Source organism: Stylophora pistillata, chromosome 4 (assembly GCF_964205215.1).
Source record: "Stylophora pistillata chromosome 4, jaStyPist1.2, whole genome shotgun sequence".
NCBI classification, from domain to species: Eukaryota; Metazoa; Cnidaria; class Anthozoa; order Scleractinia; family Pocilloporidae; genus Stylophora; species Stylophora pistillata.
In genome coordinates, this window is record NC_142522.1 from 38,135,204 (window position 1) to 38,162,820 (window position 27,617).

The 27,617-nt window shown below is 38.3% G+C and overlaps 5 protein-coding genes across 8 annotated transcripts; 2 read left to right on the top strand and 3 right to left on the bottom strand.

Moving 5' to 3' along the window:
* Position 1: 1 nt before the first annotated feature.
* Positions 2 to 4,398, top strand: LOC111325319 (beta-1,3-galactosyl-O-glycosyl-glycoprotein beta-1,6-N-acetylglucosaminyltransferase 4). 3 transcript variants are annotated; one of them, XM_022929126.2, is made up of 3 exons: positions 2 to 143; positions 1,073 to 1,227; positions 2,624 to 4,398. In XM_022929126.2, exons 1-3 carry the CDS (start codon positions 38 to 40, stop codon positions 3,815 to 3,817), a joined length of 1,455 nt encoding a protein of 484 aa, XP_022784861.2. In that variant the 5' UTR covers positions 2 to 37; the 3' UTR covers positions 3,818 to 4,398. The 3 variants fall into 3 exon arrangements, with proteins under 3 accessions (XP_022784861.2, XP_022784860.1, XP_022784859.1); XM_022929125.2 differs by lacking the exon at positions 2 to 143 and adding an exon at positions 294 to 451; XM_022929124.2 differs by lacking the exon at positions 2 to 143 and adding an exon at positions 516 to 759.
* Positions 4,399 to 5,308: 910 nt separating this feature from the next.
* On the bottom strand, positions 5,309 to 8,472 carry LOC111325336 (shieldin complex subunit 2). Its single transcript, XM_022929143.2, has 3 exons — positions 8,337 to 8,472; positions 6,907 to 8,151; positions 5,309 to 6,480 (listed from the first exon to the last, which is right to left on the bottom strand). Exons 1-3 carry the CDS (start codon positions 8,437 to 8,439, stop codon positions 5,651 to 5,653), a joined length of 2,178 nt encoding a protein of 725 aa, XP_022784878.1. The 5' UTR covers positions 8,440 to 8,472; the 3' UTR covers positions 5,309 to 5,650.
* Positions 8,473 to 8,519: 47 nt separating this feature from the next.
* On the top strand, positions 8,520 to 12,662 carry LOC111325348 (uncharacterized protein C9orf85 homolog). 2 transcript variants are annotated; one of them, XM_088758511.1, is made up of 5 exons: positions 8,520 to 8,819; positions 9,363 to 9,476; positions 10,639 to 10,671; positions 11,162 to 11,244; positions 11,841 to 12,662. In XM_088758511.1, exons 1-5 carry the CDS (start codon positions 8,614 to 8,616, stop codon positions 11,990 to 11,992), a joined length of 588 nt encoding a protein of 195 aa, XP_088614637.1. In that variant the 5' UTR covers positions 8,520 to 8,613; the 3' UTR covers positions 11,993 to 12,662. The 2 variants fall into 2 exon arrangements, with proteins under 2 accessions (XP_088614637.1, XP_022784889.1); XM_022929154.2 differs by lacking the exon at positions 10,639 to 10,671 and having other exon boundaries at positions 8,523 to 8,819.
* LOC111325349 (lysosomal acid glucosylceramidase) lies at positions 11,306 to 27,378 on the bottom strand. Its single transcript, XM_022929155.2, has 6 exons — positions 26,971 to 27,378; positions 25,661 to 26,129; positions 24,665 to 24,922; positions 23,258 to 23,378; positions 13,573 to 13,707; positions 11,306 to 13,128 (listed from the first exon to the last, which is right to left on the bottom strand). Exons 1-6 carry the CDS (start codon positions 27,314 to 27,316, stop codon positions 12,883 to 12,885), a joined length of 1,575 nt encoding a protein of 524 aa, XP_022784890.1. The 5' UTR covers positions 27,317 to 27,378; the 3' UTR covers positions 11,306 to 12,882.
* Positions 16,203 to 18,603, bottom strand: LOC148733621 (melanocyte-stimulating hormone receptor-like). The gene has a single exon (XM_088758507.1). It carries the CDS (start codon positions 17,964 to 17,966, stop codon positions 17,013 to 17,015), a length of 954 nt encoding a protein of 317 aa, XP_088614633.1. The 5' UTR covers positions 17,967 to 18,603; the 3' UTR covers positions 16,203 to 17,012.
* Positions 27,379 to 27,617: the final 239 nt, after the last annotated feature.

Genomic DNA, 27,617 nt, shown 5'->3' on the forward strand with positions numbered 1-27,617 from the left:
TGTATCATGCGCAGTGATTTTGAAGGGTCGGTGTAGAATGATTTTCTCGACCTTTCTGGATGATAGAAAACCTGCAATTATCTCCAAACTGGCTCGATGCATGCAAGGACATATACCTTATCCGGCCGCACTATCCTTGCGAGGTATGGAACAGGCTTATAAGCCAAAATGACTTGCTACGCCCCTGCCTCCTGATGTTTTTGTTTAGATGCTCGAGAAAGCTAATATGTCAGATTTTCATAATATCTAACCCACTGATATAGTGACCAAGCTTTTGAGAATATAGACTCAGTTATGCGGAACATCTAAATAGTATCGATACTAGTTGAATAATGAGCCTTTCTTGATGCGTATGAAACACGCAGAAGATAGCTCAAATAATGCCGGATGAAATTCTATTCTCGGAGTTTGATCTGATTTATCTAACATGTAAGAAAGAGGTTTAATTGAAGTAAGTATACGAGTCGTCTTTGTTTTATTGGTGACCTTATGGTTTTTAAACATTTGCATGAACGGAACGCTTCAAACGAAGCGTGACAAAGCCAGGAAATGCAAGTGACTGAAGTTCCTTCGCCATTCGGGTTTAAAAATCTCACCTTGAAAATACTTTGTTAGGAAAACCACTATGACACTTGTTCAATTAGCGATTAATTAAGTTTCATGGGGACGACCAGGAACTTCAGAGTAAATATTCGTAGTCAGCCGAAGATTCTGTGTCCGTGAGTAGGAGTTTAAAAGCTTGGAAAATGAAGGAAAACGGTACGTATTGTATTGTACAATATATCTTCGTATTGTACAATATAGGATGCGTTTTTTAAAATGCACGGTTTTATAAAACCGTGGCTGCATTACTTAAAACTAATGTATTCCGCACGGGAAATGTCAGACGGTATGGTTGATTATTGAAAAGTACAGAATGATTTAAAATCTATGACAACTTTTTTCTCTTCAGTACTCATACATATATTCCTTTTGTTTCTCTAAATCACGATCTTTGCATTTAAACAGTTTGTATAATTATTAAGACATAAAGTGTGAATCGCGTTGTTTTGAACCATTTTGTTTCCCACAGATTCTTCTCTACAAAGGGAAATTATGTTTCCATTTCGTATCAGACGGCGTAAATTTAAGACTCGAATGCTGTCTTCCTTCCTGGTTCTATCTGTGATCCTAACCTTCTGGATGGCTCGACAAGAATTCAGTTACTCACAACAGAAAAATCAATCGGTGAGTTAATATCATGTTTTACTGATCGTTGTTATATCGTGACCTTGTTTTGTTATACTTGTGTTACATTATACTAAGTTACGTCATGGTTGTGTTACGTGTACATGGATGCGCCTGCGCAGAAAAGAACAGGAATAAAAAGATCTTGGAATGTTCATGTTCATTGCGGGTTTGGTTATACTTTCGTCCTTGAGTTTCCTAAGATACAATTGTAAGGTATGTGATAGTTGAATGAGTCAAGAAAAAAATCCACTCTTCTAAGTTTCTCTTTACAAGGAAGACAAAATCTTACAGTCTAATTCTTCAATTTGATTGCCGCTGCAAGTTAACAATAATAGCTACCTTTGAGTTAAAAAGAAAAAGTAGTGTTTTTTTTTTTTTCATTCAGGTTCAAATAGCACTGCACCTGAAGAAGGCTGGTTTGGCCAGCCGAAATATAGTGCTCCGTTTTAAAACTTATCTACGTTGTATCGGTCTTGCCTCTATATTTACATTCGTTACTTTGGGCCGATTAAATCACTGCTGATCCAACGTACAAGGGTAGGATTATCGTCCACGATTGCTTGCTGAACATTTCAAATAGTACATACAACCGTTTGAATACTCCCTTTTCTCCCGGAATGATACAAAGAGACCTAAACAGCATATAAACTGTTAGCCCTCTATCTGTAGAGTTTCTCCTTTTTTTTTTTTTTTTTGTGAAAAAAAAAAAAACATTCACGAGAGGAAATTGTCTCCCCTTTAATTCCGGAGGCCCTTCACGTCACAAATAAGATGAGTCATCTTCACGGAAGAGGCAGGAATCAAATTTGGTTGCCACTTCACCTGACAATGACAGCGCAGTTTTCAGAACTGCCTCATGAGCCACTAGCATTTAACTTAAATACCGATTGTTATCAGTAGAGTAGAGTAGACATCTACATTTATACAGGATAGCTAGCCCCTTCAGTGTAGTAAACACTGGTAACAACGGGGGTCCTGTTACTTCCCATCCCACCCCAGGGGAGGACATCCATCAGAGAGTAACCTCGTGCGTGGGAAATTAACGTTTCCTGCCCCTAACCCTGCAGGAGACGGGACCTCCATTTATTCGTCCCTATCCGAAAAGACTTGAATATCTAACCATTTCTTGATGTTATAGAAAGGCAGCATATTCTTCTCAATTATTTTAAGACCCTGATTATTGGTCCGGCCGGGGCTCGAACCCACGACCTCCCGCACAATAGTCCAGCGCTCTATTCATTGAGCTAACTGGGAGACGGTTTAAAAGAGTTAAAAAGAGTTAACTTCTACAAACTATTCTGGAACAACGAAAAGATACGTGATTGATGATAAGTATATAGATACTTCAAAACTATGACTAAGATCTGGTTTGCTTTTTTCATTATGATGTTAGAATAAAGAGTGGAATGAATGTGTGGCGAAGATCCAAAGTGATCCTTCGATCGAGCTAAGCAATACAACCTTGATTAGTGACGATGACAATATCTACCAAACATACAGGACTAAAGAGTGCCCCTCCATCGTTCAAGAATATTTTAGCCATCCTCCACCTACGCAGTCAGAACTTGAATTTCCAATAGCTTTCTCGATTTCCGTGTACAAATCAGCCTCGCTCCTAGAGAAACTCCTTCAAGCCATTTACATGCCTCAAAATCTTTATTGCATTCACATTGACATGAAGTCCACGCCAACTTTTTGTGCAGCCGTCACGGAGTTGATTCGATGCTTACCAAATGTGTTATTGGCGAAGAAAAGCGTCGATGTCATTTATCCGCATATCAGTATCTTACACGCGCAGTTTAATTGTATGGAGGACTTGCTGTATACTGGTAAAGACTGGAAGTATATGATTAACCTTGTTGGCCAGGATTTTCCTTTGTATAACAATCGAGAACTAGTTCTCGCTTTACGGGCTCTTAACGGTAAAAACAACATTCAAAGCTTTCACCATCCCGACTTAAAACGTCGCACACAGTATGCATATGAGTTCAAAAGACGAATGGATGGCTCGGACCACAAAGCATACAAACCCGTTAAGACTTATCGAAAGAAAAGCCCACCACCCTACAACATTACGCTTTTTAAGGGTGCAAACCACGTCGGGCTTACAAAAGGATTTGTGGAGTATATAATATTTAACCAGACTGCGCGCGATTTTATTGACTGGCTGTCGGATACGAGGAGTCCACCGGAAACCTTTTACTCTTCTTTACAACAACACCCCGGAGTTCCGGGAGGGGTCATTGGCTTGCAGCCCGAGTTTGTTATGCGTGCTATAGACTGGTTTGACAAAGAAAAAGATGAAGCGAACTATGAATGCCACGGAAAATGGGTGCGGCAAATATGTTGGATAAGTGTTCGCGATCTACGCTGGGTCCTGGGCTGGAACAAGCGTAACATGTTGTTTGTGCAGAAGATACCATTTGATGTCAGCGAAGATCTACTGCGTTGTCTATCAATCGCACGGGAACGTAGAGTTTATGGAAGTTATTTTTTCATGACAAGGACGAACTTCTCAGATACTTCGTATCTTAGGTCGGATGTCGAGAAAGAGATGATGGAGCGTCATGAATCAGTAGTTACTTAGAACCAAGACAAAAGCAAATAAATTAGTTATTAAAGAAACATTTATGAAAAACGTAAGCAAATTAGCACAATGGCGCTGCGCGATTGTGACGTCACGAAATTTTGACCCCCTAGAGTGATTAGGAGAAACAAACAGGCTTCTCGGGTAAATGAATATGGGCGATGATGCGTCCATCTCTAGTTCAAACGCCTCTAAAGCTCGTATTTCAAATCAAAACGACGGTGTTCCTGGCTCAAAGTTGGAGCGAGACCAAGAGAACCATACAAACACACAATTGAAGATACTAAAGAAAAGTAAAGTCGATCCTGTGAAACTTAAGGATCTAACAGTTCAATGTAAAAAGGGGGTTGACAGGCCTACACGACTCCCCAGCGCGTGTTTAGAACAGGCTATTCAAAGTTTGGCCCTCACGAGTATGTCTTTGAGCGATCGCCCTCTTTTTTAAGACACGAGTGGCGGATTTTGTAAAGTTCGCTCAGTACTGGTTGTATTTCTATTAAATGCCAGTGTCTCATGAGAATTTGCTTTAGGTTTGGCATTGATGGTTGGTATTGTGTAATAAAAGGCGAGATTCTTTGGTTCGCCTTCGGTTTCTGTTGAAGAGCTAGTTTTTCTGTTTTTGAAATTCACCTCTGAGAGGCTTGTGTCAATAAGGGCCTCTAGGTAGCCTCTCTTTAGCAAATGCGCTTTGAAATTTGTAATTTTCTCCTCGAATATTGTTTGAGGGGAGTTTGTTCTGAGAAGTTTAAGAGCCTCTCCTTTTATGAAGCCTTTTTTAACTCCTTGTGGGTGACAGGAACTATAGTGTGTATACTGAAATGTCTCAGTTTGTTTAAAATGAGTACGCACATCAAGGATTGCGTCCTTTTCGAATCGTTCGCCTTTATAGATGTAGGTGTCCAGGAAGGTTGTTTCCTTATCGGAATTTCTGCCGCAAATTTTATTGTTGGATGATGATTGTTTGCTTTTTCAATGAAACGTTCTATTGTTGCTTTGTTTGTACTCCATAGCGAGATGTCGTCTATGTAACGATTCCAAACAAGCGGTTTGAAAAAGCTTTTGTCAAGGATTTCAGTGTACAGCACAGATTTAAGTATTGTAGTTAACACTTTCAACTGAGAAATTCTTTCTAGAACACGCATTTACCCAGCGTTGACAAAGTTCCAAGTAGTGCTTCGGCTTTGGGAGCGGTATGAAGGCTTTCCGACCGTTTCAGTTCAAGCAGTTCTTTAAGCGAATCTGGCAATCTTTCTGATATCTTGAGTCATTTTTACATGTACCCCAACAGCAATGCCTAGTTGCAACCATTTTAGAAAGTTAGAGCATTTTTTGAGCGAAAATAGTCTTACTTCAGACACGTTTCGCATACAACCCCTTGTAAAGACTCCGAGTGTTTGTCCTAAACCAGCGGGGGTGTCCAAAGATGACATATCTATTTTTAGACCTGGCGCGCAGCGCCATTTTAAGAATAAAAGTTTGAAAACGTTCCAATCCACTGAATCACTGTTTTTTATTGTTTTTCTTTTTTTTTTGCCTGAATAATAATTGAAAGTAAGGTAAAATCGTGATAATAGGGATTTAATTGGAAATATCCTGAACACAAAAAACTGCGTCATGAGATACGTAAACGGTGAGAGGTGAAGCATCATGCACCTTACGCAGTTGTTTCCCTCAAAGTCACGGAGAGATCTTAAAAACAGATTTGTCGAAAACGGAATTTCACTCATTGTCAAAGGCCTTCTTTGTGCGGCATGAGCGTGACAAAAAAGAGTCAGGCGAGTTGCAAAAGAATTCCCAAGTGCATCACAACTTTCAATAATTTCGTACAAACACTCACAAGGAATGGATTGCCCGAAGAGTGAAATATCTGTTTTCGACAAAACTGTTTTCGTCGAGTTCTATACGACAGGCCACAATCGACTTGTAAATTTCCCCCTTGACCAAGGCACCAACGCACTCAAGGAAACCATCTGAATAACTGCTATCACGTGACGACGCATTCGCTGTTCTTTGCCATAAGGTCTTGGCGGGAAAATCTCTAAAGAGACCAGTTGTGACGTCGTTAAATGCCTCTACTTCGACAGACAAGTGACTGTCACTTAAACAAATGATCAGCGGTTTGTAATAATGGTCAATCGTGTATTCATAGTTAGCATCAGTGACAATGCAATGCGAACACTGGCCATAAACGCTGTTCTGATCTTGCGGAAGAACACGCGAGCAAGACCCGCAGCCTATATACACTATTTTAGCGAGTTTATCGCGCAGTTTAGTATTTGCGGATTCGATTTGGCCGTGACTCACAACGATGACCTCATTTGCACAGTTAAAACGAACAGATGAAATCTTCGCATTGAATTCAGCAAGGCCAGTGTATTTTGACTCTAGCAGGTCTCTTATGTTTACGAATTTAGTTGTTTCCTTGCCGCCTCCGTTAAATCGTGACATGAAACATTGGGAATTTTTGTCTTTCGGATTCAGTTTGTACTTTGTTGACCGAGGCGTTGAATGTAGTGTCATGCAGCCACTGTCACTGTTGAACTTAGCCGTGAGGAACTGGAATTCCCAGACTTGCCCGAGTCCTTCTCGCAGCTGATTTTCCCACGCGGCCTGTCTTCCCCACAAAAACAGCTCTACTTCCTCGCTTGGGCGGTCAGATAGAACTAGGAAACAAATCATATACACAGTACAAAACATATTTGTTTTAATATGGTTCATATACGAGGTAGCTTTTTTGTTATAGAAAACGTTGTTGGTCATCGTGGTTTTATAGATAAATGAAGCTTTAGTCGTTTGTCTCACAATGCAAGAGTCCGGCTAATGAGTTCAATGTGTCTTGATCGCGATAAACACACGATTGTTTAGCCTGACTATTACATCGTGCCACAAAATATTAAACGTTTCATTAAGGTAGCTCGTATATCCTAAATAAAATGGTCATCAAAGTGGTGAAGTTAGAAAGAAATATACAAGGAAACAAACAATCAAGAAAATATCACACACACAAACAAACCCGAATTTGGCGAGATGTACCTTTTACTTACAGTAGTTTATATTACATAAATATCCTGCTGACTAGCACTGCTTACCTGTCGATACCTTGGTCAGCCGTTGCACATCAAAGCGATAGGTACTTGATGATGACGAAGCCTCATGAACACTGATCAGTTTGCCTCTGAAGTGAACTAAAGTGTTATCGTGAAGATGAGTAATTTCTGTAAATTCAACATTTTTCTTTGAGTTGTTCCCAGCGAGAAGGTATGAATGTTCTGATCTGACCCACCTCACAAGGGAATCAAGCCGTACTTGTGAAACTAATTTTAAACAACCTTTTGAAAGAGTTGCTTTGGGTTGATGAAGATTGTAAAACCCTGAATTAAAAGTTGTTTGTCCAACATATTCTTCGCGCCATTTCCCAATCTTGATAGAAGTTGCAATAGCAAAATCACCTGGAGTTATTTTCTCGGTCCATCTGGACGCCTCTTTCCATAAAGTTAGCTTAAAACGAGATTTTGATTCATCAGCGATGACCAGCGAGGCCAGAGCGACAAAACTGCCGGCATTTATACCTGATTTGATTTGAACATCGCGCACGTCATTCACTTGGGTAACAACAAAGAGCACGTTTAAGATAGAATTCTCCTTGGTACAGTCTCTAAGCAGAGTGAGGTTTTCACTGACTCTGGGTACCATCAAAACACATGTAGAGGAGCCATGTTCCTGAGAGATGTTGTCACTTTGCAATGAGCCATTAAAACTCCCTAGAGAGCTGATCGGTACCACGCTTTGAATTCTGGATCGTTTCTTAACTGGGCTACAGCTGTCACTTGAAGAAAAGTAAATTTCTTGAGTGTAAATATCTTCCATTGTTAGTTGATGTGTACGTTTATCAGCGTGATGAAGATTCTGATATTCCTCAGCCTTCTTCTTAAAACCCCTGCTATCATGATCAATAGCTCCACTTGAACTGTTGCAACTTTCGTCACTGTTGTCGACAAGTAGCTTTTGACTAGCAGATCGTATACCTTCGAATTCTTTCTGAAGGACATCGCTGTTTGAAGAGACATGTTCGTCGTCAGTTATGTGAAATTCTGCGTCAAATCCACATGACTGAGTGAGCGAGGAAGAGCTAAAGTTTTCATAATTCTTGAATTCACTCTCAAGGTAGAAACAAACCGACTCCTGTATTGCCAGTGGGTCATACTCAAGTCTAACGTCACTATCGTCAGTGAGTTCGACATGATTGTAGTCTTTCCGATCGCAGACCACGATTGAGTTTTCGTTCAAATTAAGAGTTGTCTGCTTCCAGCTATTATTAGCATTCAGGTGACCTTCTACGAGACGTAAAGGGGAAACAAATGTCAACTCCAATATCAAGAACAGTAACGACATCTCCATCAAACTTGCATTGTGACTCCAATGGAAAAATTAATCACAGAAAAGAAGAATGGAAGCGGGATTTTTGAACATTTTCGATCTTTAGCTAGCACTGGGCCGAAAAAAGAAATGGAAAACTTACCTTTACGTTCTTCTATTGGCCCTCTTTGAAAGCAATCAAAGCATAAATTTGGGGCAGTAAAAATATGAACTTTAGAGGTGCCCTCCTGCACATCGTCCGCCATATTGTAGTTAACTGGTCAGCTGTTTCAAAGCTAGTTATATGCGCAGATATCTAGTTGAGTTTGTTTTTGTCAGAGACACCGCTGGTAACTTAGCGCACATGAGTGAAATAAGGGGATACTGGTCGGGATACTGTACATAAGCTGGGATAAATTTAAGTGAATTGATCGTAGGAAATGAGCACAAATAAGGGAAATAACTCGAAAAAAGGCCAGAAGCATCAAAACAAAAAAGCTTTCAAGAACAATCTTCACGATACTAGCAAAAAGACAAAGCAAATCAATAGTTTGAAAGTTGGCGGAGTTTGCTCAAGATGTCGAGAGATCATAGAATGGAGAAAGAAATTTAAGAAATACAAGCCTCTCACAGCGCCTAAGAAATGGTAAACTCCTTTTATGTACAATTTCTTTCGGAAGGAAATGGTTTTCGTCAGGCATTCGCTTAGTTTTCTGTACCCTCTTCAGGGTACCTAGGTCCTAGCTCCCTTCAAAGTCTTATTTCAAAATATGACCTGAACCAAATTTCCTTTCATGAAAAGAGCCTGTAACTCCTTAAATTAAGCTAATGAAAATGCTTGTCTCAAGGGATGAATTTTATTGAATGTTGAGCTTGCTGTTCCAGGTTACAATACAGGGGTGTGCAAAACGTTCTGAACAGTGCATTTCAGGTCAAAAGCAGTGGCACCACATATATCCATGCAGGTATTACCCAGTAGCCGCTGGTGACTAAGAGCCATTCGTACCGAATGTTTTTATTGTATTTACTGATGATACTTTATACCTTTTCAATTGCTGTTGTGTGACTTCAATGGGAAATAGATGCTTGAATTATTAGTGAAGGTAGATTGAGATTAATCACCTCAGTAAAAATTCCTGTTATTACCACATGTAACAAAATCAGTGATTGTATATTCATTTACTTTTAGTGTGAGATGTGAGCAGAAGACAATAAAACATGCTTATCACACAGTTTGTTCTAAATGTGCACAACAAGCAGGGGTGTGCGAAAAATGTGGGGAAGTGCGAGAGATAACAGCAAAGTAAGTGTCAGTCATATCTAAAGTGACTGCTTGTGCTGTACAGAGCATACCTATAGGTTTCTGAAACCAGGGCTCGACACTAACTTTTCAGCTTACTAGCTAAGTGGTTAGTGACATCTTAGATGTTACAACAATTACTGTTTGTTTGCTGGTCAAACTAGCCAGTGGAAATCGAAAACCATTAGCCAAAATAGAATTTCTACTAGTCTGTTGCTGGTGGGCTATTGTTAATGTGGATCCCTGGAAACAGACCTCAGATTAAGGAGGCTCGTACCAGTATTCGTCTTTTTGATGGTTTGTAACTTTGAAAGAATACAACAGAAAGATTGACCAAGGCCAGTTGAACACTTTTATGCGGTTGAATTATATAATCATTGGTTATCCAAAAATAGTTGTCACTTCGTCACTAGCAGTTTCCATGGCAACGCTTTCATAGGCTTATTCAGACGCATTTTTTAGCTTGTGGCTTAAATAATTCGAAAACTAACTGGGTGACCCCATGATTTTTTTCAGTGATTGCTTTTGGCACTTGAAAAGGAAAATGCACAAAGATTTTTAAAAAATTATATGGAGCGGAATTTCAGAAAATCTAGAAAAAAGGCAATTTTCAGACATTGCAAATTTCCTTCCGTAGAATTTTCTAGTTTTTTTTTCTGATGATTCCTTTCGACGTTATTATCATATTGGAACAATAAAAAGAAGGGGTCACCGGACTTGTTTTCATGCAATAGCTTTCGTGAGTTAAGCAATTTCCACGCGCGTTCTCGCACATTTAAAAATCTGGATTCTATAAGATCGACATTTGCTCATGATCTGTTATAGCTACCGCTGACAATTGCTTGTGCTCGCGTGCACGCCTACGATCTGATGTTTACAGACGTTTACTGCTAATTAAGAAAATCATTAAACAGCTGTCAAAGATAGCCTCCCTGGCTCATCTTTAAAATCCTACACACGACTTCTGGCTATATCATATTATTTTCCTTTAAGTTTCAAAGTCTTCTTCCACTTCAGGTAGATTATCCTTCACTTGAGTTCTTCTTTTTTCACCGTCGTAAGATTTCATATCGGTTGAATATTTTTTTTAAATGTGAAGTGATGCAACCTTTACTTCTCCAAAAATCGTCTTCTTTATCTTAATTTCTATCTCCTTCATTCACAGTAGCCGCTCAACACATCAAATACAAGCTCTTAGGTAAACTTCTCTCAAAAGTAGAAAAAATTCCACCCGCCGCCATCTTTGTTTTGAATTTTCATCTTTTGATCTTGCGCTTCTTTCGCACGTTTCTCTCGCGCACGTCACACAAGAGTGACCTGTTCCCCGCGCGAGGAAACTGGTACGAGCCTCCGTAAGCTGTCTGGATTCACTAACCCATACATCCTAACATCAGTATCTATATTCTCCATACATTTCTCTAGACATGTCTCGGTATTCACGAGGAGAATTTGTTTAACAATCCAAGCATCTTAGGTTAGCAATCGTTTACTTTATTCCTGTGACCTTAAATTAATTATCTGGCCGGCAGCAATACTGTCGAGAAATAAGATGTTGGTCACTCTTACGGTCAGGTTGAGAGGAATGTTCAGAGCAAGCAATAAGTCAGATCAGGGCTAATCTATCAATTGCCCAGCATCATTCACTTGATATTTTGAAGACACCAAATGAATTTTTAATTTTGCTAAAGGTCTGAACCAACACCAGCAGAAAGAGCTTCAGAGGACAGTATGTTGCAGCAAGAAATAAAATCTATGACAGAAAGACAAAGACGTAAGTCATCAATGATGATGATTTGTACAATCTATGGACAGATAAAGCAAAGTCTGCACAAGATCTGATTCACTTCTCTTCATTTTATTTTATTTTTAACTCTATTTGATTCTTTATTGAAAAAATAGCAAAGCATTCTTTTAAAATTACATTGAATGTAATTATCTGTAAATATTTAGTACATAAACTAATATTAAATTATCCCAATGCACTGATAAAATAATGTAGTAACAATTCTCATCTTTTTTATAATCATTACTAGGGCTCAGTACTAGCTTTTCAACTTACTAGCCAAGTGGCTAGTGACAACTTAGATGTTATGACAATTTCAGTTTGTTTACTAGCAAAACTGGCTGGTGGAAATTGACAACCCCTAGCCAAAACTGAATTTCTACTAGTCTGTGGCTAGTTGGCAACCATTCGGGTTAAGCCCTGATTACATGACTTGATTTTTTTTTTCTGGTGGGGGGGGGGGGGGGTGGGCAATTTTGACCCACATTACCATTACCATTAAAATTCTTCATGAAGTATTTTTACCAATAACCACTTGCAAATATCTTGTAACTTTGAGGACACTTCCAAACTATTTCTTCCAGGGACATTTTTTAGACACCACGAAGGAGATAGAGGTGACCTAAGCCAAGTTGCTTGTGCTAGTAATACATCAGATCTATCTTCCAATGAAGATGATGATGCTGAAATGTCAGAACCTGATGAATCAGTGGATAATGAGCTGCTAGGGCCTTGACGTTTGGTAAACAAGGCTTGATACATAGAACTGGAAAGGTCTACCTTGAAATTCAGGAAGTAATCCAGAACTTTGCAGCGACTATAGGCCACTTTCATAAATGGCTGCCAGATTAATATTCTTTTGTTTAAATTTTAATTTGCCCTTCTGGTAAAATTCAAAAGAATACATTATCTCAAGTGAGGCCAGAAGGGCTAATTTAAATAAAATTTAAACAAAAGAATATTAATTTGGCAGCCATTTATGAAAGGGGTGTATACTGTTTACATTGTAGAGATCATGCAGTAAGGTCATTCATTCTTTAAGAGGGCAAACGTTTGGGGAAGTTTACTATCATCCATGAAACGATGTCATCAAGCCTACAATAATCCACTGCCATTCCATTTCATAGCTTTGTAACATGTTGTTTAATGTGTGCCAAGCTTAAAACTACCAGGTTTTGGTTGTGGTTGTGGGCAGAAGACAATTATAAATGTAAAACCATCCAGAAAAATAAGATGCAAAGTCAATCATAAACTGTTTCTTATTCTATTTTACTTTTATGAAACTTTTGATGCTCACAAACTGTAAAACCTCAGGGTTCATACAGAAGTCTACTTCCTCCTTCAGTTTTATTTGATTTACTTTATTTAATTGACTCATGAGCAGATTAAATTAGTTTTCTCTTGGATATGTCTTGATGTTAAAGCTTCCCAATTCCGTGGATCAGCAGATTGCGATTCATTTCATTCTGTTATGCATTTCACACGGACCCAAAACAGTTTTACGGTGATTGTAGAACTCTTGAAAATTGTGATGGAACCATTCAACTTCAATCTAAAGAATTTTCTGATTCAAAGCTCTGTTGTACAAACTATTTCAAAACTCATCTACCCATCTTGTACCTAATTCTACCAAATGTAAGTCTGAATGGAAGATGGTGGTACAGTCTCGTTGATAGTACCATCTTGAGAATGAATTTGCAGTTGAACTGCAAGGTCATATGTGTTGAGTATAATAACAACTGTTGACGTGGATGGTGCTGGAGTAGTAAAACCAATAAACTGAAGGAAAGATTTCTCACTTGCTGTAACCTCAATTCGCTGAGAGCCTGGGGGTACAAACTTGCTAAAGTGTCCCAGATGGTAAAACATTGGCTGTAATGGAATAATTACCACAAAATATAGCATTATCAAATGGTAGTAAAAATCATTACTGAAATAAAAAATATCAAGAAAAGATAAATGCAAGGGATTGTGGTGGTGTGTTTTAGCATGACTACCATTTTGTTCTCTCCAAGGTCATTTTTATCTTCATTTTCCTGATTTTCATCTAAATTGTCATTGTCATTATCATTATTATCATCACTGTCTGTTAAGTGTTGTGTAACTGACTGAAAGCTCATTTTTGCATGGTTTCCTTCTATTGGATTCTGTAAAATCCCATTGTTTCCAATCATTTCACAATTGCACAATATGCTTGAATTTTATATTCTCGTCATTGGCCATAACTAAAAGACGATTTTCTTGACAGATGATCATAAATTAATTAAAAAGTTATAATTTCTGGAGTGAAAATGAAAAATTGTACTAAAGTTATACCTGTTTATAGAAAATTCCCTTCTCTGCATCTACAATAATTGGAGAGTCAACAAAGTTCTTCACCCAGTTGGGTCCTCCTTCCATGTTGAGAGCTATGTTCCAGTCCACCCATCCAACGGCCCAGTTGGACAAGTCCTGAAGAGTTATATGAAACATGATCAGAAACATTGATATAAAACATGACAACTGAAAGAGTTCCAGCCCATTTTAAGTTCCTTCTCTTATTTCTCTTTGTTTTATATATATATACGTTATGAACCAAGCGTGAGGTCAAGGTGGCTAGATATTGGCCGAGTTCTCTTTTTGCATTTTTATGTACCGAGACGAGGTCGAGGTCCTTAAAAATGCTGGTAAAGAACGAGGCAACTATCCAGCCATCTTAACCGAACAAGCTTGGTTGATAAAGGATTTACTATATTTCAAAGAGATTTCGCTTTATTCCGAATTAAGAATGACTTGTTTAACTTCGAGAGCCGGGAAAGAAAGCCAACACTGTGTTTGTAGCATAACAAACTCACGAGAGTCGTTTCTGTTTTTTTGTTTTGACTATCTTCTGCCCCGTTTTGCGTTTCCATCGTAGAAACTGTCCATGAATTACAAACATACTTCTAATTCAATTTTTTTTCTTTTTTTTTTTGATGCCCGGGATCAGTGCGGGCAATCCCTCTCTATATAGCCTTATCTACAATATAATAGCTATTTATTTGCTCTGCGGAAAGACAACAATTAGACGTACAGACTTAAGATGAAAATACTTTTGGACGAAAAGACTTATACGAAAAGACTTTCGGACGAAAAGACTTGGACGAAAAGACTGTTGGACGAAAAGACCGGACACCACTGTATCAAACCGTTCAATAAAGAATCGGTAATAATGACAGCATTGTAGTTTCACTGACTGAATTTGAAGTAGATAAATCTGCTTGTGCGATCGATGAGCTCTAAAAGTAAAGAGTGAATCTTGGAGGCGCGCATCTCTTATTGTCTGCTTGAACATGCGGGATTGCAAAATAATCCCGGAGTTTGCGAATGAAACCCTAAGCTAACCCCGAGATCGAAAATACATCTTGGGCAGTCCGTTTGAATTGTATTTCGCTCTACACTCATGTGTATTGTATTGAGCACTTTCTAGCAGCATTTACGACAATTTCGCACAATTTTATATATATATATATATATATTTTTTTTTTTACCATGTAAATATGACGTAATTCAACTTTTGGGTTGCAAAGTTATATAAATAATCTATCTATCTATCTATCTATCTATCTATGTATGTATGTATGTATGTATGTATGTATGTATGTATGTATGTATGTATGTATGTTTGTATGTGTGTGTGTATGTATGTATGTATGTATGTATCTATCTATCTATCTATCCGATAGCGAGTGTCTTTAATGACCATTTTTCTCAAGATGTGTTTTTAGAAGCTAGCCATAAAAACAACAAACAACAAAATCTGATTGTTTTGCTACCTAAAAAAGCCGGAAAGTGTCACAACAGATTTGAACTCCCAATATTTGGACCGTCTTTGCCGATTAAACGCCTTCCACTAGTCCCCACCGACCGTACAAGTGAAGAGCATAGTCGAATGATCATTCTGCGAGAGTAGACGTTTTTACAAATGGATAATTGATAAAACGCCAACGAATAACAAAGGACATTTTATACTTCACATCAGAAGTAAAATTGTTACAGTCAGCATCCTGTCACCACGCTTTGGAAACGATGATAAATTTTAAAAGGTACTGATCGTTTAGAGCTATCTAAGTGTAAACCTGTTCCAAAGCGTAATGTAAATTTATCTTGGCTTTGCAAGTCTGCTAGAATAAAATGTTTTGACAATATCGTTAGGAAATATGGAAAGCATGCCTTAATAAGAAACAGACTCAACCTTATACTTGGTTTTGTTAGTAGAGTAACTTTTTGACAGAGAATGATGAGAAAAAAAATATTCACATAGATAAAAGACAGTGAGATAAGTAAAAAGCAAGCCCATTTGCTTGTTTGTTGAATGGTTACCTTATAATTCACCACAGAGCGCGATGCTAATTATGTGAGAAACTGGTAATATGGTTTTATCAACTGAGTTGATGGTGGAAATTGGCCTCAACAGATAGTCTCTCAGGGGTCGACCATTTAACTTTTGAGGGAAGGGGGGTGGGTGATTTCTGGTCATCAAGAAATTTTTTTTCTAGCAATCTCCTGGGCAGTGGGCAGGATATTTTTTCCGTTCTAAATGCTCTATTTTTCTGTTACATTTGGGCTGCATGCAATTTTTTTCTTCCAACAAGCGCTTGCAGGGAATTTTTTTTTCAAAATCACCCACTTCCCCCCCCCCCCCTCCCTCCGCCAAGAGTTAAATGGTCGGCCCCTAAAGGTAAGTTAACGTTAGTTTGCTGTATCTAAAAATAAACGTGTGAAACTTGGAACAAAGAGATTTTCATAATCCTGAAAGAACGATGCTAATTATTTGAGACATTGGCAATTTGGTTCTATCAACTGACTTGATGGTGAAAATTAGCCACATCTGAGAGTTTCAAAAGCTAAATTAAAAATCAATGTTAAGTTTGTCATCTCTGCAAATAAAAGTGACAGTGAAACTTGGAATAAAGATGTTTTCACAATCATGAAAGTGCGATGCTTATTATGTGGGATAATTTTGTTTTCTCAACTGAGTTAATAAAATAATGTAAATAGTTTCTAAAGCTAAATTAATGTTAGTTTGTTATGTGTGGAGCTAAGAATACAGAAACTGCGACCTCTGATGCTAATTAATGACAGATTCAACTTTTCGTTGTAGATAACGTAGTCTCTATTCTTTAGCAAGATATAGTGTAATTTACATTTCGATAGCATAAAAGACCGTACATATAAAGTTAAATAATGTGATTCTGTATCATACGAAAGCTTCGTGCATTACTAATTATATAATTACCTTTGAATAAGCTCACCCAAAACCTTCAAAATTTTGCAGTTTTTTCGAGTTCTTTCGTCTCACCATTTTATATTAGACTTGACCAAACACTCGGCGTTTTTCTGAGATTTTATCTAAGAGTAGAAAGTCCCGTGCAAACAAATTCATTTTCGTCTGAGTGAGGCATCAGTGGAAGAAATTGGAACTTATTACGGCAGTCCAGGAATTCCTTCAACTCCAATGGTTTCAGTGAAAAGAGATATTCCCTACAATATCTGTACTTCAGAAATAGATTAATTGCGTGGTCATACATGTACAAATGAACACACTGCGTAGAGCTACCTCTGACTTTGAAAAGAAGGGGAAAACGAAAATCACTTATGTCCACTTCACTTGACAACATTGTCAAAACTTGGCAGGTTGTTTACATAACTGGACGACATTGTCTCAAACAATATTCGCAAACATATGGTGCGACAATACTGCAGAGGTTTAGCAGTATATTATTGTCAAAATATTATTATTCTACTGAATGATTGATATGGTACATTGCAAATCCATGGTCACTACTCCTTCTAAGGGAAGGAGCTGATTGTCTTTTCAAAGATCCCAGTAAAATTGTTTTCATTGTTTCGCGAACCCCTCTGAGTCGCCAAGAATACAGAAGAGGATTCAGCGAGGAGTTAATGAAAACCAAAGTCCAAGAAATCTCGAAAGCAATAACAAGCGAATAATTTGTTTTGAACTGGGGAAATATCATTGCTATAGAGATATATGGAAGATAACAGAACAAAAAAATCAAGTACACATAAAACGTGTTGAGGAATGAATTCCGCAATCGCAGAATGTTTACAAATCCTGGGACAGGAATTCTGCGTGTGTGGAGTTGTTCTGGTTGCTGTTGTTGTTCCGCTATCTCCCTCCTGTGCCTGCGTACCACGCAATGAATCTTGAAGTAGATTATGGCATTTACCACTAAGTAGGCGAGCGATGAGGCAGAATATAAGTATTCATCGTGTGCTGGCAGAAACACGGTCATTGTGCAGAGAGAAAAGGCAGATATGCATGCAAAACCCAGGCAGTAACAGACTCGACGAACAGTTACAAGTTCCCTGTATCGTAAATGAAGATGTAAAGCTAAATATCTGTCTACACTGAGAGCGGTGATGGTTAAAAATGAGAAAGAGCAAAGTGCACAAAATAAAAATAATGCCAGTGAATCGAGAATTCCTTTTCCCCAGTTGTCCTTGGAGAAAAACTGGTTGAATCTCCACGCAATGTACAAAGGTTGGACGATCAGGCCAACACAAAGATCAGAGACCGCCAGTCCGATTAAAATGACAGTAGAAGGTGAAATGAGTAAACGGTTCTTGGTAAACGAAGCTAAGACCAGCGAATTTCCTGCAACAGCAACCAAACAAAATGGAATATTCAGGGCAGCATTTATTACAAAAGGCACCGGGTTTTGGTCCATTTTCAGTTCTGCAACTTCGCTCGATAACGTATTCCAGTCATAAAAAGCCAACTTGAAATAGTTTGATCATCGAAGCTATTCCATAGAAACAGCAAAGGTTCGTAATCTTCCAGAAACTTTCGTCGTTATAGAGATATTTCCTGCTCTAGATGGCTAAAAAATCTAAGTTATCAATAAGAGTGAATTTGTTCATCAAGTGAATAAACATCAGAGATACCAATGTCAATACTATTTGCATCTTAAGCAGCTTCTACTGCAGCTGCACTCGTTTTATTCCCACAGCTCTTATAAAAGACAGAAAAGGATGAAGCGTTCTAAATACCAGCGGCTACTTGAAGCTTTTGTTCCAGCGGCACCAAAAATACACCAGTTTTGTAAAAATATTTTTGCCACAGCTAAAATTGCAAAAAAGACGAAACGAAAAAAAATGTTATCTTGAATCTCTGAGAATTCTTCAATATGCGCGACATTCCAAGTGTACGCAAACACAATACATGGCAGACTGAGCTGCTCTCGACAGCAAACAGCCCTGCCATATTTGCCTAAAAATTTGACAGCTTTTTTTTTTGGCTTGTTCATGGCTTGTTTGAAAGTAATATAGTGTCGCAGGGAGGAAATTACGTTAACTCCATTCACCACCAAATGAGTGGTTCTCAAAGCATCCACTGAAATTACAATCAGAGAAACTACATATAAGATACAATGAATATATAAGGTTCATATATTTTGAACTGCGGTATTAGATATGTATGATGCACGATCCTCGCAGTAGATAGCGCTATTTATGCAATAGCGAAAATCAATTGGTAGAGCGCTGCACTAGTATCGCAGAGGTCAGTGGTTCGAATCCCGTACAGGCCTGATTTTTTTCAGGTCTGATTTTCGCTATTGCTTAAATAGCGCTATCTACTGCGAGGATCGTGCATCATACGAAACTACATATAATACGTCAAAAAGTTAGGTTAAATTCAGAAATTAATAATTTTTTTTTTTTTTATGACCCTTGGCGGTGAAAAGCAATTACAACTATTGCAGAGAAGAAGCTACGCTACCGCTCATTGGGAGCGAGGAAAATTTTCGGGCTAGTCCACCAAATTACTTTCGATCTGACGAATTCGCAACAAAAAGGAAACGACTCCAGACGATAAACACATCCGCCAAAAAGTTATCGACGCGTATCACTAGATGTTTTCATGATTGCTCGCAAAAATAAAGAAAAAAAAAACTGTTGGCTCTGTTTATTTTCCAGGTTAAGGAGCGGGTTCCTTTTAACAGTAATTAACATAATTAACATATTGCGATTAAAATATTGCTTTGAAAGCACTAACAAAATTTACAAAGCAAAACTTAAAAGCGACATATACAGGTCCAGAAAAACGTCAGAAATATTATCAGGAAAGATTTATTACTCGACGTTTCGGGGTCATCGTGACTCCATTATCAAGAGACTAGTTTAAAAACATGCAAATAAGGAAAGGTACAAGAATAGCATAAATTAGACTGAACGGCTTAAACAAACACCTTGGCGCGGATGGAATCCGTTTGCACGTTCAGTGTTGGCTTACGCATGCGAATATACAACATTTCATTAACAAGGCAATCAAATTTGCCGTTACATTTCGTGATGACGTTGAATTGCTCGATCAAGCGTTCAGGCATTTCACTATTGTGCTGGAGGTGGTAGTGTTTGTAGATAGAAAAACTCTACAAACTCTACAAACACTACCACCTCCAGCACAATAGTGAAATGCCTGAACGCTTGATCGAGCAATTCAACGTCATCACGAAATGTAACGGCAAATTTGATTGCCTTGTTAATGAAATGTTGTATATTCGCATGCGTAAGCCAACACTGAACGTGCAAACGGATTCCATCCGCGCCAAGGTGTTTGTTTAAGCCGTTCAGTCTAATTTATGCTATTCTTGTACCTTTCCTTATTTGCATGTTTTTAAACTAGTCTCTTGATAATGGAGTCACGATGACCCCGAAACGTCGAGTAATAAATCTTTCCTGGTTTTTTCTATGCCTTTGCTTTAGCAAATCCCTGCTGATCAAGAAATATTATCAAGTCAAAAAAATAAGAGCTGATAAGAGTGTAAACTTCTCAGTACAACAATACTTCGTTAAAAATGGAATAAAAACCATTTGAATCTGTCTTTGAACAAAGAGTTAGGACGGATGGAATCGGCCTGAATGTTTTATATATGGATTCCATTCTTTTATGAAGTGTTCCGTAAATGAAGCATTCAATTTTTGTCGGACACTTTCTTAGAATTAGAAACTGGCTTTCTAAGTTTAAGGTTGGAAGGGAAATCAGCCAAGTAAAAAGAAGACCAATATCGATCTTTCCAAGAAGTGAAAAGTAAACCCGTTCAGTCCAGGGTACGTGCACACAACTGCATAAACGTTGTCATGGAAAAAAGCAAAATTTAAAAAAATAATAAAATAAAAGGAATCTATTTAATTTAATATATTAGTATATAAGACTACCCTCTGGCTATATGCCCAGCAGCTGGACGATTTTCACAGAATTTCCACTGAAAACTGAATTCTTTCGAATTTCTTGAGAGTCCAAGCGATTCCAAAAATTAGACAAAAAGTTAAATGCTAACGCCTTATGCCTATGCTATATGCATATTATTTAGAATTTTTTTTTCTTTTCTTTAATGATAGCGTTACTGCAACCAAGTATATATACTCTATACTCCTTGATAAAAAGGAAAATAAATTACGGTTTTCTCACGCGGAGACAATTTTACTCTCTCTGATAGATCATCTGATGATCTTCCATTGAGCCGCACGCTTAATTAAGGTGGCTCGTACCTGTTTCCTCGCGCGGGGAGCAGGTCATTCTTGCGTGACGCGCGCGAGAGAAACGTGCGAAAGAAGCGCGAGATCAAAAGATGAAAATTCAAAACAAAGATGGCGGCGCGTGAAATTTTTTCTACTTTTGTGAGAAGTTTACCAAAGAGCTTGTATTTGATGTATTGAGCGACTACTGTGAATGCAGGAGATAGAAACTAAGAGAACGAAGACGAATTTTGGAGAAGTGAAGGTTGCTTCACTTCACATTTAAAAGAAATATTCAACCGATATGAAATGGGCCATTCCATTTAATATCCACACCCCCCCTATTGAAGGCCTGGGATTTCTTAGGTGGAGGGGGGGGGTCAATGCTATATTTTTTCTTAGGGGGGTTGAACCATATTTCTGAGAGGGGTCGCCATAAAGTACCCTTGACAGAAATTCTCACGAGTAGTTTCTGAAGGGGGTTCGATTGGTTTGCTTGATAGCTACATAAAATTCTGAAGGGGGTAATTTCAGGCAATTCTGAAGGGGGTTAAAGAATTTCTCTTCTGGAGGGGTGTTACAGGAAAGCCTTCAATAGGTGGGGGGTGCAGATTTTAAATGGAATGGCCCAATCTTGCGACGGAGAAAAAAAGAAGAACTCAAGTGAAGGATAATCTACCTGAAGTGGAAGAAGACTTTGAAACTTAAAGGAAAATAATATGATATAGCCAGAAGTCGTGTGTAGGATTTTAAAGATGAGTCCGAGAGGCTATCTTTGACAGCTGTTTAATGATTTTCTTAATTAGCAGTAAACGTCTGTAAACATCAAATGGTAAACGCGTGCGCGAGCACACGCAATTGTCAGCGGTAGCTATAACAGATCATGAGCAAATGTCGATCTTATAGAATCCAGATTTTTAAATGCGCGAGAACGCGCGTGGAAATTGCTAAACTCACGAAAGCTATTGCATGAAAACAAGTCTGGTGACCCCTTCTTTTTATTGTTCCAATATGATAATCACGTTGAAAGGAATCATCAGAAAAAAAACTAGAAAATTCTACGGAAGGAAATTTGCGGTGTCTGAAAATTGCCTTTTTTCTAGATTTTCTGAAATTCCACTCCGTAGAATTTTTTAAAATCTTTGTGTATTTTCCTTTTCAAGTGCCAAAAGCAATCACTGAAAAAAATCATGGGGTCACCGGGTTAGTTTTCGAATTATTTAAGCCACAAGCTAAAAAATGCGTCAGAATAAGCCTATGAAAGCGTTGCTATGGAAACTACTAGTGACGAAATGACACCTATTTTTGGATAACCGATGATTATATAATTCAACCCCGTAAAAGTGTTCAACTGGCCTTGGTCAGTCTTTCTGTTGTATTCTTTCAAAGTTACAAACCATCAAAAAGATGAAAACTGGTACGAGCCACTTTAACTTCCTTTGTGTGACAAACAACCTCAATGTAATACCGAGCGAACACAAACGAGCGAAAAGAAACGGTGATGTGACAATTATTACAATTTACAATGCAGAACAGCGTCTTCCAAAGCTCACCTAGGGATAATGAATGTCTGCCTCAAAGTTAGAAAATTGGTTTTCCTTCTAAATGTCTACAACTGCTGGCAACACGAAAACGAACTTTTCATAACCAGCGAATTGAATAGAGTGACAGATCAAAACTGCACAATCAAAACTGAAATACACTAATAGAGTCTTATTTGTTTATTTAGCTGCGCCTAATTGTCTTAGGCAGGGAGACCACTACAGCCTTAGCCAATTACAGTGGATCCTGCGTCAACAGACCCCCTAGTGAAGCAAATTTCATTTCAACAAAACTGACCAATTAGTTTTCACGAACCAGACCAATAACACTCGACTGACAAACAAGTCCTTCATGATGACTTATGCTGAGGTTACCGAGACGTCAGCCACTGTCCAATATCATGGGGAAGATTTCCGCACAGCGTATAGTATTGGATAAAAAAGGATAATGGCAAATCAACAGATTTCCTTGGGACCACGGCTTTGTTTTCTAGTAGTGTGGGTTATGCGGAAATATTTCCATATAATATACGATGACCGAAATGATAGAGATAATTTTTAAGCAATTTAATTGTTGCAATTTTCAGCAAAACTTTCACGCGTAAGGTTGAAACCATACAAAAAAAAAAAAAAAAAAAAAAAAAGAAAAGGAAAAAAGAAAACATGCAGAATTTGAGCAAAATAAACGGCATCTACAAATCTGAGAGAAAAAAGTAATTTCTCTGGGCTCATTTCTTCAAAAATTGGATTGTAGCCTACGTGTCATACCATCCCCCCGCCCCTAAGGAGAAACAGAATGGGGGGGGAGGGTACAGCTACACATAGGCTATTTGATCGGAAACTCATAACTATGGGGGAAGTCAAGATATCAAACACAATATGGATCCTTGCCATCTGAGCCTCCCGTAAAAAATTAGACTCCCGGGTATGTCTATACCGCGAACAAGCAAAGCACAAACCTCAATTATACTATGGCTGTACTGATTTCCTCTTGCCCAGTCCCCCAAGCTGACTACGGGAGGCTTGGAGAGTGGGGGAGCGATACAGGCTTCAGTGGCAAGAATGAAGTGATCAGGAAACCTGACAAAAAGAATATAAAAATAACAATTTAATAACTATTAATAAAGGGGGTAGGTTTCTAAAGAAACTGTGGTGCTACGTCGATGGGGGTAACGAGGTAATTTGGTAATATCAACTGAGTCCAAATTGTAAATTGGCCACCATAGAGTTGAAAAGCTGATGTTTCAAGCATTAGCCCTTCGTCATTCGTTGTGACAAAGGGCTAATGCTCAAAACGTCAGCATCTTAACTTCTTACGGAAGCCAATTTACAATTTCAGTTTAGTTGATATAACTAAACTGCATTTAATTATTAATAAAACCTTCCAAACAAAAATACATGTATGAGTGTCCACCCTTGTAAGGTCACTTAGAGCAATTTCCTGTTTTACTTCCCCATTGTGTATTAAACATATGCAGTTTTCAAGTAATTTGTGATCTCTAATGCAAGAATCCACCTCCCGGTTAGCTCAATTGGTTAGAGCGCCGGATTGTGTCATGCGGGAGGTCGAGGGTTCGAGCCCCTGCCGGACCATTACTCATGGTCTTAAAAAAACTGAGGAAAATTTGCTACCTTTCTACAATATCAAGAAATGGATAGATATTCTAGTCTTCTCGGATAAGGACGAATAAACCGTAGGCCCCGTCTCCTGCAGGGTTAAGGGTAGGAGACATTAATTTCCCACACACAAGATTACTGTGTGGTGGATGTCCTCCCCTGGGGTAGGATGGGTGGGAAGGTGAGATCATTACATGGACAGCAGCAGCCAAAGGCACCTGGTAAAATGCTTATGTCTGATCTCCACCCCAAAATACATTGTAAACCTTAGCAATTCAACCCATGCTGCTATTGTATAAACCATAAAATCTTTTCCCTTTACATTTCCAAAATGCATTGACCCTAAGAGTGATGAGCATCGAATTTCTTCTGACAGCATCACCCCTGAATCAAACATATAGGCCAGATGAGAATAAAGGAAATGAATGCAAACTCAAGTTAGGAAGCCCATGATTGTTAGGCAGATTCTCCCTAGCGAACAGTATGGAGGACTTGCATGCTAATGCTAGGTGTAAAGTGTTAAAACATCATGATTATGCTGCCCCAGGGCTCAACACTGACTTTTACTAGCCGAGTGGCTTGTGATGTCTTAGATGTTATGACAGTTTGTTTACTAGCCAAACTGGCTAGTGAAAATCCAAAACAAATGGCCAAAACTGAATTTCTATTAGTCTGTGGCTAGTTGGCTGCCATTAGTGTTGAGCCCTGCATGTGCCCACTTTGCAAATAGCCCAGTTGATACCAATCACCTGTTGTGAATGTCACTCAGCACTTTGGCAGGAAGGAATCTATCTTCATACCAGTGAACACCAATTCCAGCAACATACTTGGCAGCATCGGGATCATTAAGAATGGTGTTTGCCCATTGTTTCAAAAACATGCGCTGATCATCAAGCATGATTATCTTCACATCAGCATGGCCATGGGCTGACAGCATAGGCCCCAAGTCCTCCTTGATAAAATCCCTTTCCATTTCAGGGGTGTATCCCATGCACTGAAATGTAAAACTGGAGGAAAGGAAGATAAAAAATAAGAAATAAAAAACAAATTTCATCTGTAAGGCCAGAATACATATGTTGTAGTTTCAAATAAATTTAGGTTGAAATGATTTAAATCAGTTTTTTTTTTGTATTTTCCTTTCTTTATGAGATGTAACAATGTATCTAGAATGAAAAAATTGTTACAGGTAATTTTCGTCACTAATCAATTTTACTTTACAACATTTGTTTGCTGATGTAGATAAGTGCTTTTTACTTCATGATGGTTTAAAGCCTGGGCTGTTTTTTTTTTTCTGAATTGATAAAAAGGCTTCTTTCTAGTTTCCCATTTAATTACTGTACCTACAGTTTGTACATGTAGTAAGTGCCTGACCCAAACAAAATCTTTTAATAAATCATACATAGAGTTTTGCAAAATTAAATGCAGGGAAAGAAAGACCTGTGGTATTTTTTTATCATTAATAAACCAAAAAAAAAAAAAAAATGTAATGAAGTTAATTCAAAATTTTACCCTGTTATCAAATCATCATGTTGTCAGGGAATAAAAAAAATATGATCGAAATTGTCTTGTCACAGCTTTGCATCATGACCTCATGAACCCTCTAAACAATGCAAGTCACCCCCACAATGTAAGAAGTCTTTAACGTGATTGTTAGCAGCATAAAATGCAATGCTAGTAGTTGCAATGCATCTTCACAACTTCACAGCATGTATGTTATTGAAAAGTGCAAAAGTTAATTATCTTACAATGGAATATATCCATCTGATGGCTCATTTTGTGCTGTAACTGCCCAGATATTTATTCCTTTCTCCTCGTAAGCCTCAATAAACTTGGCAAAGTACAAAGCCCATGCTTTGTGGTACTTATCTCCTGCCTTTCCCTTTAATTGTCCAAATCCAGTCATCTTGTTATTTGTTTTCATCCATGCAGGTGCTGACCATGGACTTCCAAAGAATGTGATGTTTTTCTTACTCATCTTCATTGCAGTCAATATGGATGGGATTTTCAATTGTATGTCCTCATCAGCCAAGCTAAAGTCGGCCATCTCAAGATCACCAACATGGTCATTGTAGGAATAAGGTCTTGTAGAAAAATCACAACTTGCCATAGGGATGCGTCCAATGTTATACTCAATACCTTCCTCTGAGAAATATGAAGAAAGAAGTTTCTGCCTCAAGGTTGTGCTGATGTTGTAAAGATTAATCGAGGCAGCATCTGAAAGAAGACACAGAGGAATTCATTGGTGCCTGATGCCCAGCAAACAAGGAACAGTGATAACTCTTCTTCAATCATCACTTGGAGATGCAACCATCAGAAAATTAAAAAGCTCGATACACAACATAGTCTATTCTGAAATATTACAGCTGTAATATTTCTCCTACTACAACTTATATCAAGGAACAATCATGTTCATTGGTTTAAACTAGTCACATTTAAGACTCAAGGCTCTTTTAATTTGCATTATTTGACAAAAATTTTCACCAAAGTTCTTGTTTGTTTGCTGCTATTGAGTAAGCACTCGATCTTTTGAGTAGGGAACTTTTTATGCCAATTTTCAATTTGATCAAGTGGCCAGGGGAGAAATAAAATGGCTATATAAACAAGAAAAAAAAATAACCAACCAGTCCAGTTGTAGTACAATTCTTCTTTTGGTCACCTTCTACGCCACAGTTATTTTTTCTGGTGCCCAGCAGATCAAGGACTCCACAAAAAAAGTTTATTATTGTTAACCCGTCTCCTAATTTGACTGGACTTTTGCATTACGTTCTTTGTAACACAAATAAGATACCTAAAAATGAGTTTCGGCATGTGGCCGCTCAACACATACACCTGGCCAAAATAACAAAGTCTACCTATGCCTCAAAGGAAAAGGTTGGTTTGGTAAGCCTCACTCTTTACTGTTTACAGATCATAATACTTCCCTTCCACCTAATCACCCATATGTAATTTTCTGCTTCAAAAATTTGGTGTAACTCTTAAGCAATCTCACCGAAAAAAATTAAAGCTACAGCTTTAGAAGATTTTCACTCACTGGTCCTGCATGACCCCACGTTACCTGTAAATGCACCTCCAAACCCGAGAATCTTTTGAAACCTGACGCTATTATTCACCATCAAACGGACATTTTCTACGGAAGACTTCATAGTCAAACTCTTGCCAAACTTCGCTGTCTTAAGACTAAAACGTTCCCTCGCTTTAGTACTTGTGTAAACTGCGTATTCCCCCATTCCAAGAGGAGTTCCTTCGCTGAACGAGTCGCATTCATTTTCTGAGCAAAGACAAACGGTCCCTCCATGTCCAAAATCTTTGCTGATACATTTAGAATACTTGGGCGGAGAAAAAGCGCCGATGTGAACACAAAGAAACCCCAAACCTAACCAAAAATTTGAAAAAACAGACATTTTAAATTGTGAAATCTCGTGACTCCCATTCCCCGTAGCATTCTCCCAGCATTCTCCAGCAGGCGTTCCAAGTCGTTTCTAATCTCGACGCACATCACGTCACAACAATATCACGCTAGTGTTGAGAACGTTTCTAGCTATTTCAGATATGTCTCAGAGTACTCGTCATAAATATTTCGAAATTAATTTGCAAAAAAATGCCTAAATAAAGTTATGTACATTTATCAATCTTCGGATGAAAAGAATCACAACAATATACTGAAGCCGTGAGCGTCAAACTCCAAGCTATTGTGTGACAGCT

What these genes read in the sequence shown, in the direction of transcription:
- LOC148733621 (XM_088758507.1), bottom strand. Translation starts at nt 17,966, where the DNA reads ATGGACCAAAACCCGGTGCCTTTTGTAATAAATGCTGCCCTGAATATT.
- LOC111325348 (XM_088758511.1), top strand. Translation starts at nt 8,614, where the DNA reads ATGAGCACAAATAAGGGAAATAACTCGAAAAAAGGCCAGAAGCATCAA. An exon ending in CTCACAGCGCCTAAGAAATG is followed by an intron (nt 8,820 to 9,362) that starts GTAAACTCCTTT and finishes ATTTACTTTTAG; the next exon opens with TGTGAGATGTGAGCAGAAGA. An exon ending in TATGACAGAAAGACAAAGAC is followed by an intron (nt 11,245 to 11,840) that starts GTAAGTCATCAA and finishes TATTTCTTCCAG; the next exon opens with GGACATTTTTTAGACACCAC.
- LOC111325319 (XM_022929126.2), top strand. Translation starts at nt 38, where the DNA reads ATGATTTTCTCGACCTTTCTGGATGATAGAAAACCTGCAATTATCTCC. An exon ending in GGCCGCACTATCCTTGCGAG is followed by an intron (nt 144 to 1,072) that starts GTATGGAACAGG and finishes TGTTTCCCACAG; the next exon opens with ATTCTTCTCTACAAAGGGAA. An exon ending in CACAACAGAAAAATCAATCG is followed by an intron (nt 1,228 to 2,623) that starts GTGAGTTAATAT and finishes TTATGATGTTAG; the next exon opens with AATAAAGAGTGGAATGAATG.
- LOC111325336 (XM_022929143.2), bottom strand. Translation starts at nt 8,439, where the DNA reads ATGGCGGACGATGTGCAGGAGGGCACCTCTAAAGTTCATATTTTTACT. An exon ending in GCCAATAGAAGAACGTAAAG is followed by an intron (nt 8,152 to 8,336) that starts GTAAGTTTTCCA and finishes TACGTCTCGTAG; the next exon opens with AAGGTCACCTGAATGCTAAT. An exon ending in GCTGACCAAGGTATCGACAG is followed by an intron (nt 6,481 to 6,906) that starts GTAAGCAGTGCT and finishes TTTGTTTCCTAG; the next exon opens with TTCTATCTGACCGCCCAAGC.
- LOC111325349 (XM_022929155.2), bottom strand. Translation starts at nt 27,316, where the DNA reads ATGTCTGTTTTTTCAAATTTTTGGTTAGGTTTGGGGTTTCTTTGTGTT. An exon ending in TCAGATGGATATATTCCATT is followed by an intron (nt 24,923 to 25,660) that starts GTAAGATAATTA and finishes CCTTTCCTCCAG; the next exon opens with TTTTACATTTCAGTGCATGG. An exon ending in AGGGAATTTTCTATAAACAG is followed by an intron (nt 13,129 to 13,572) that starts GTATAACTTTAG and finishes ATTCCATTACAG; the next exon opens with CCAATGTTTTACCATCTGGG.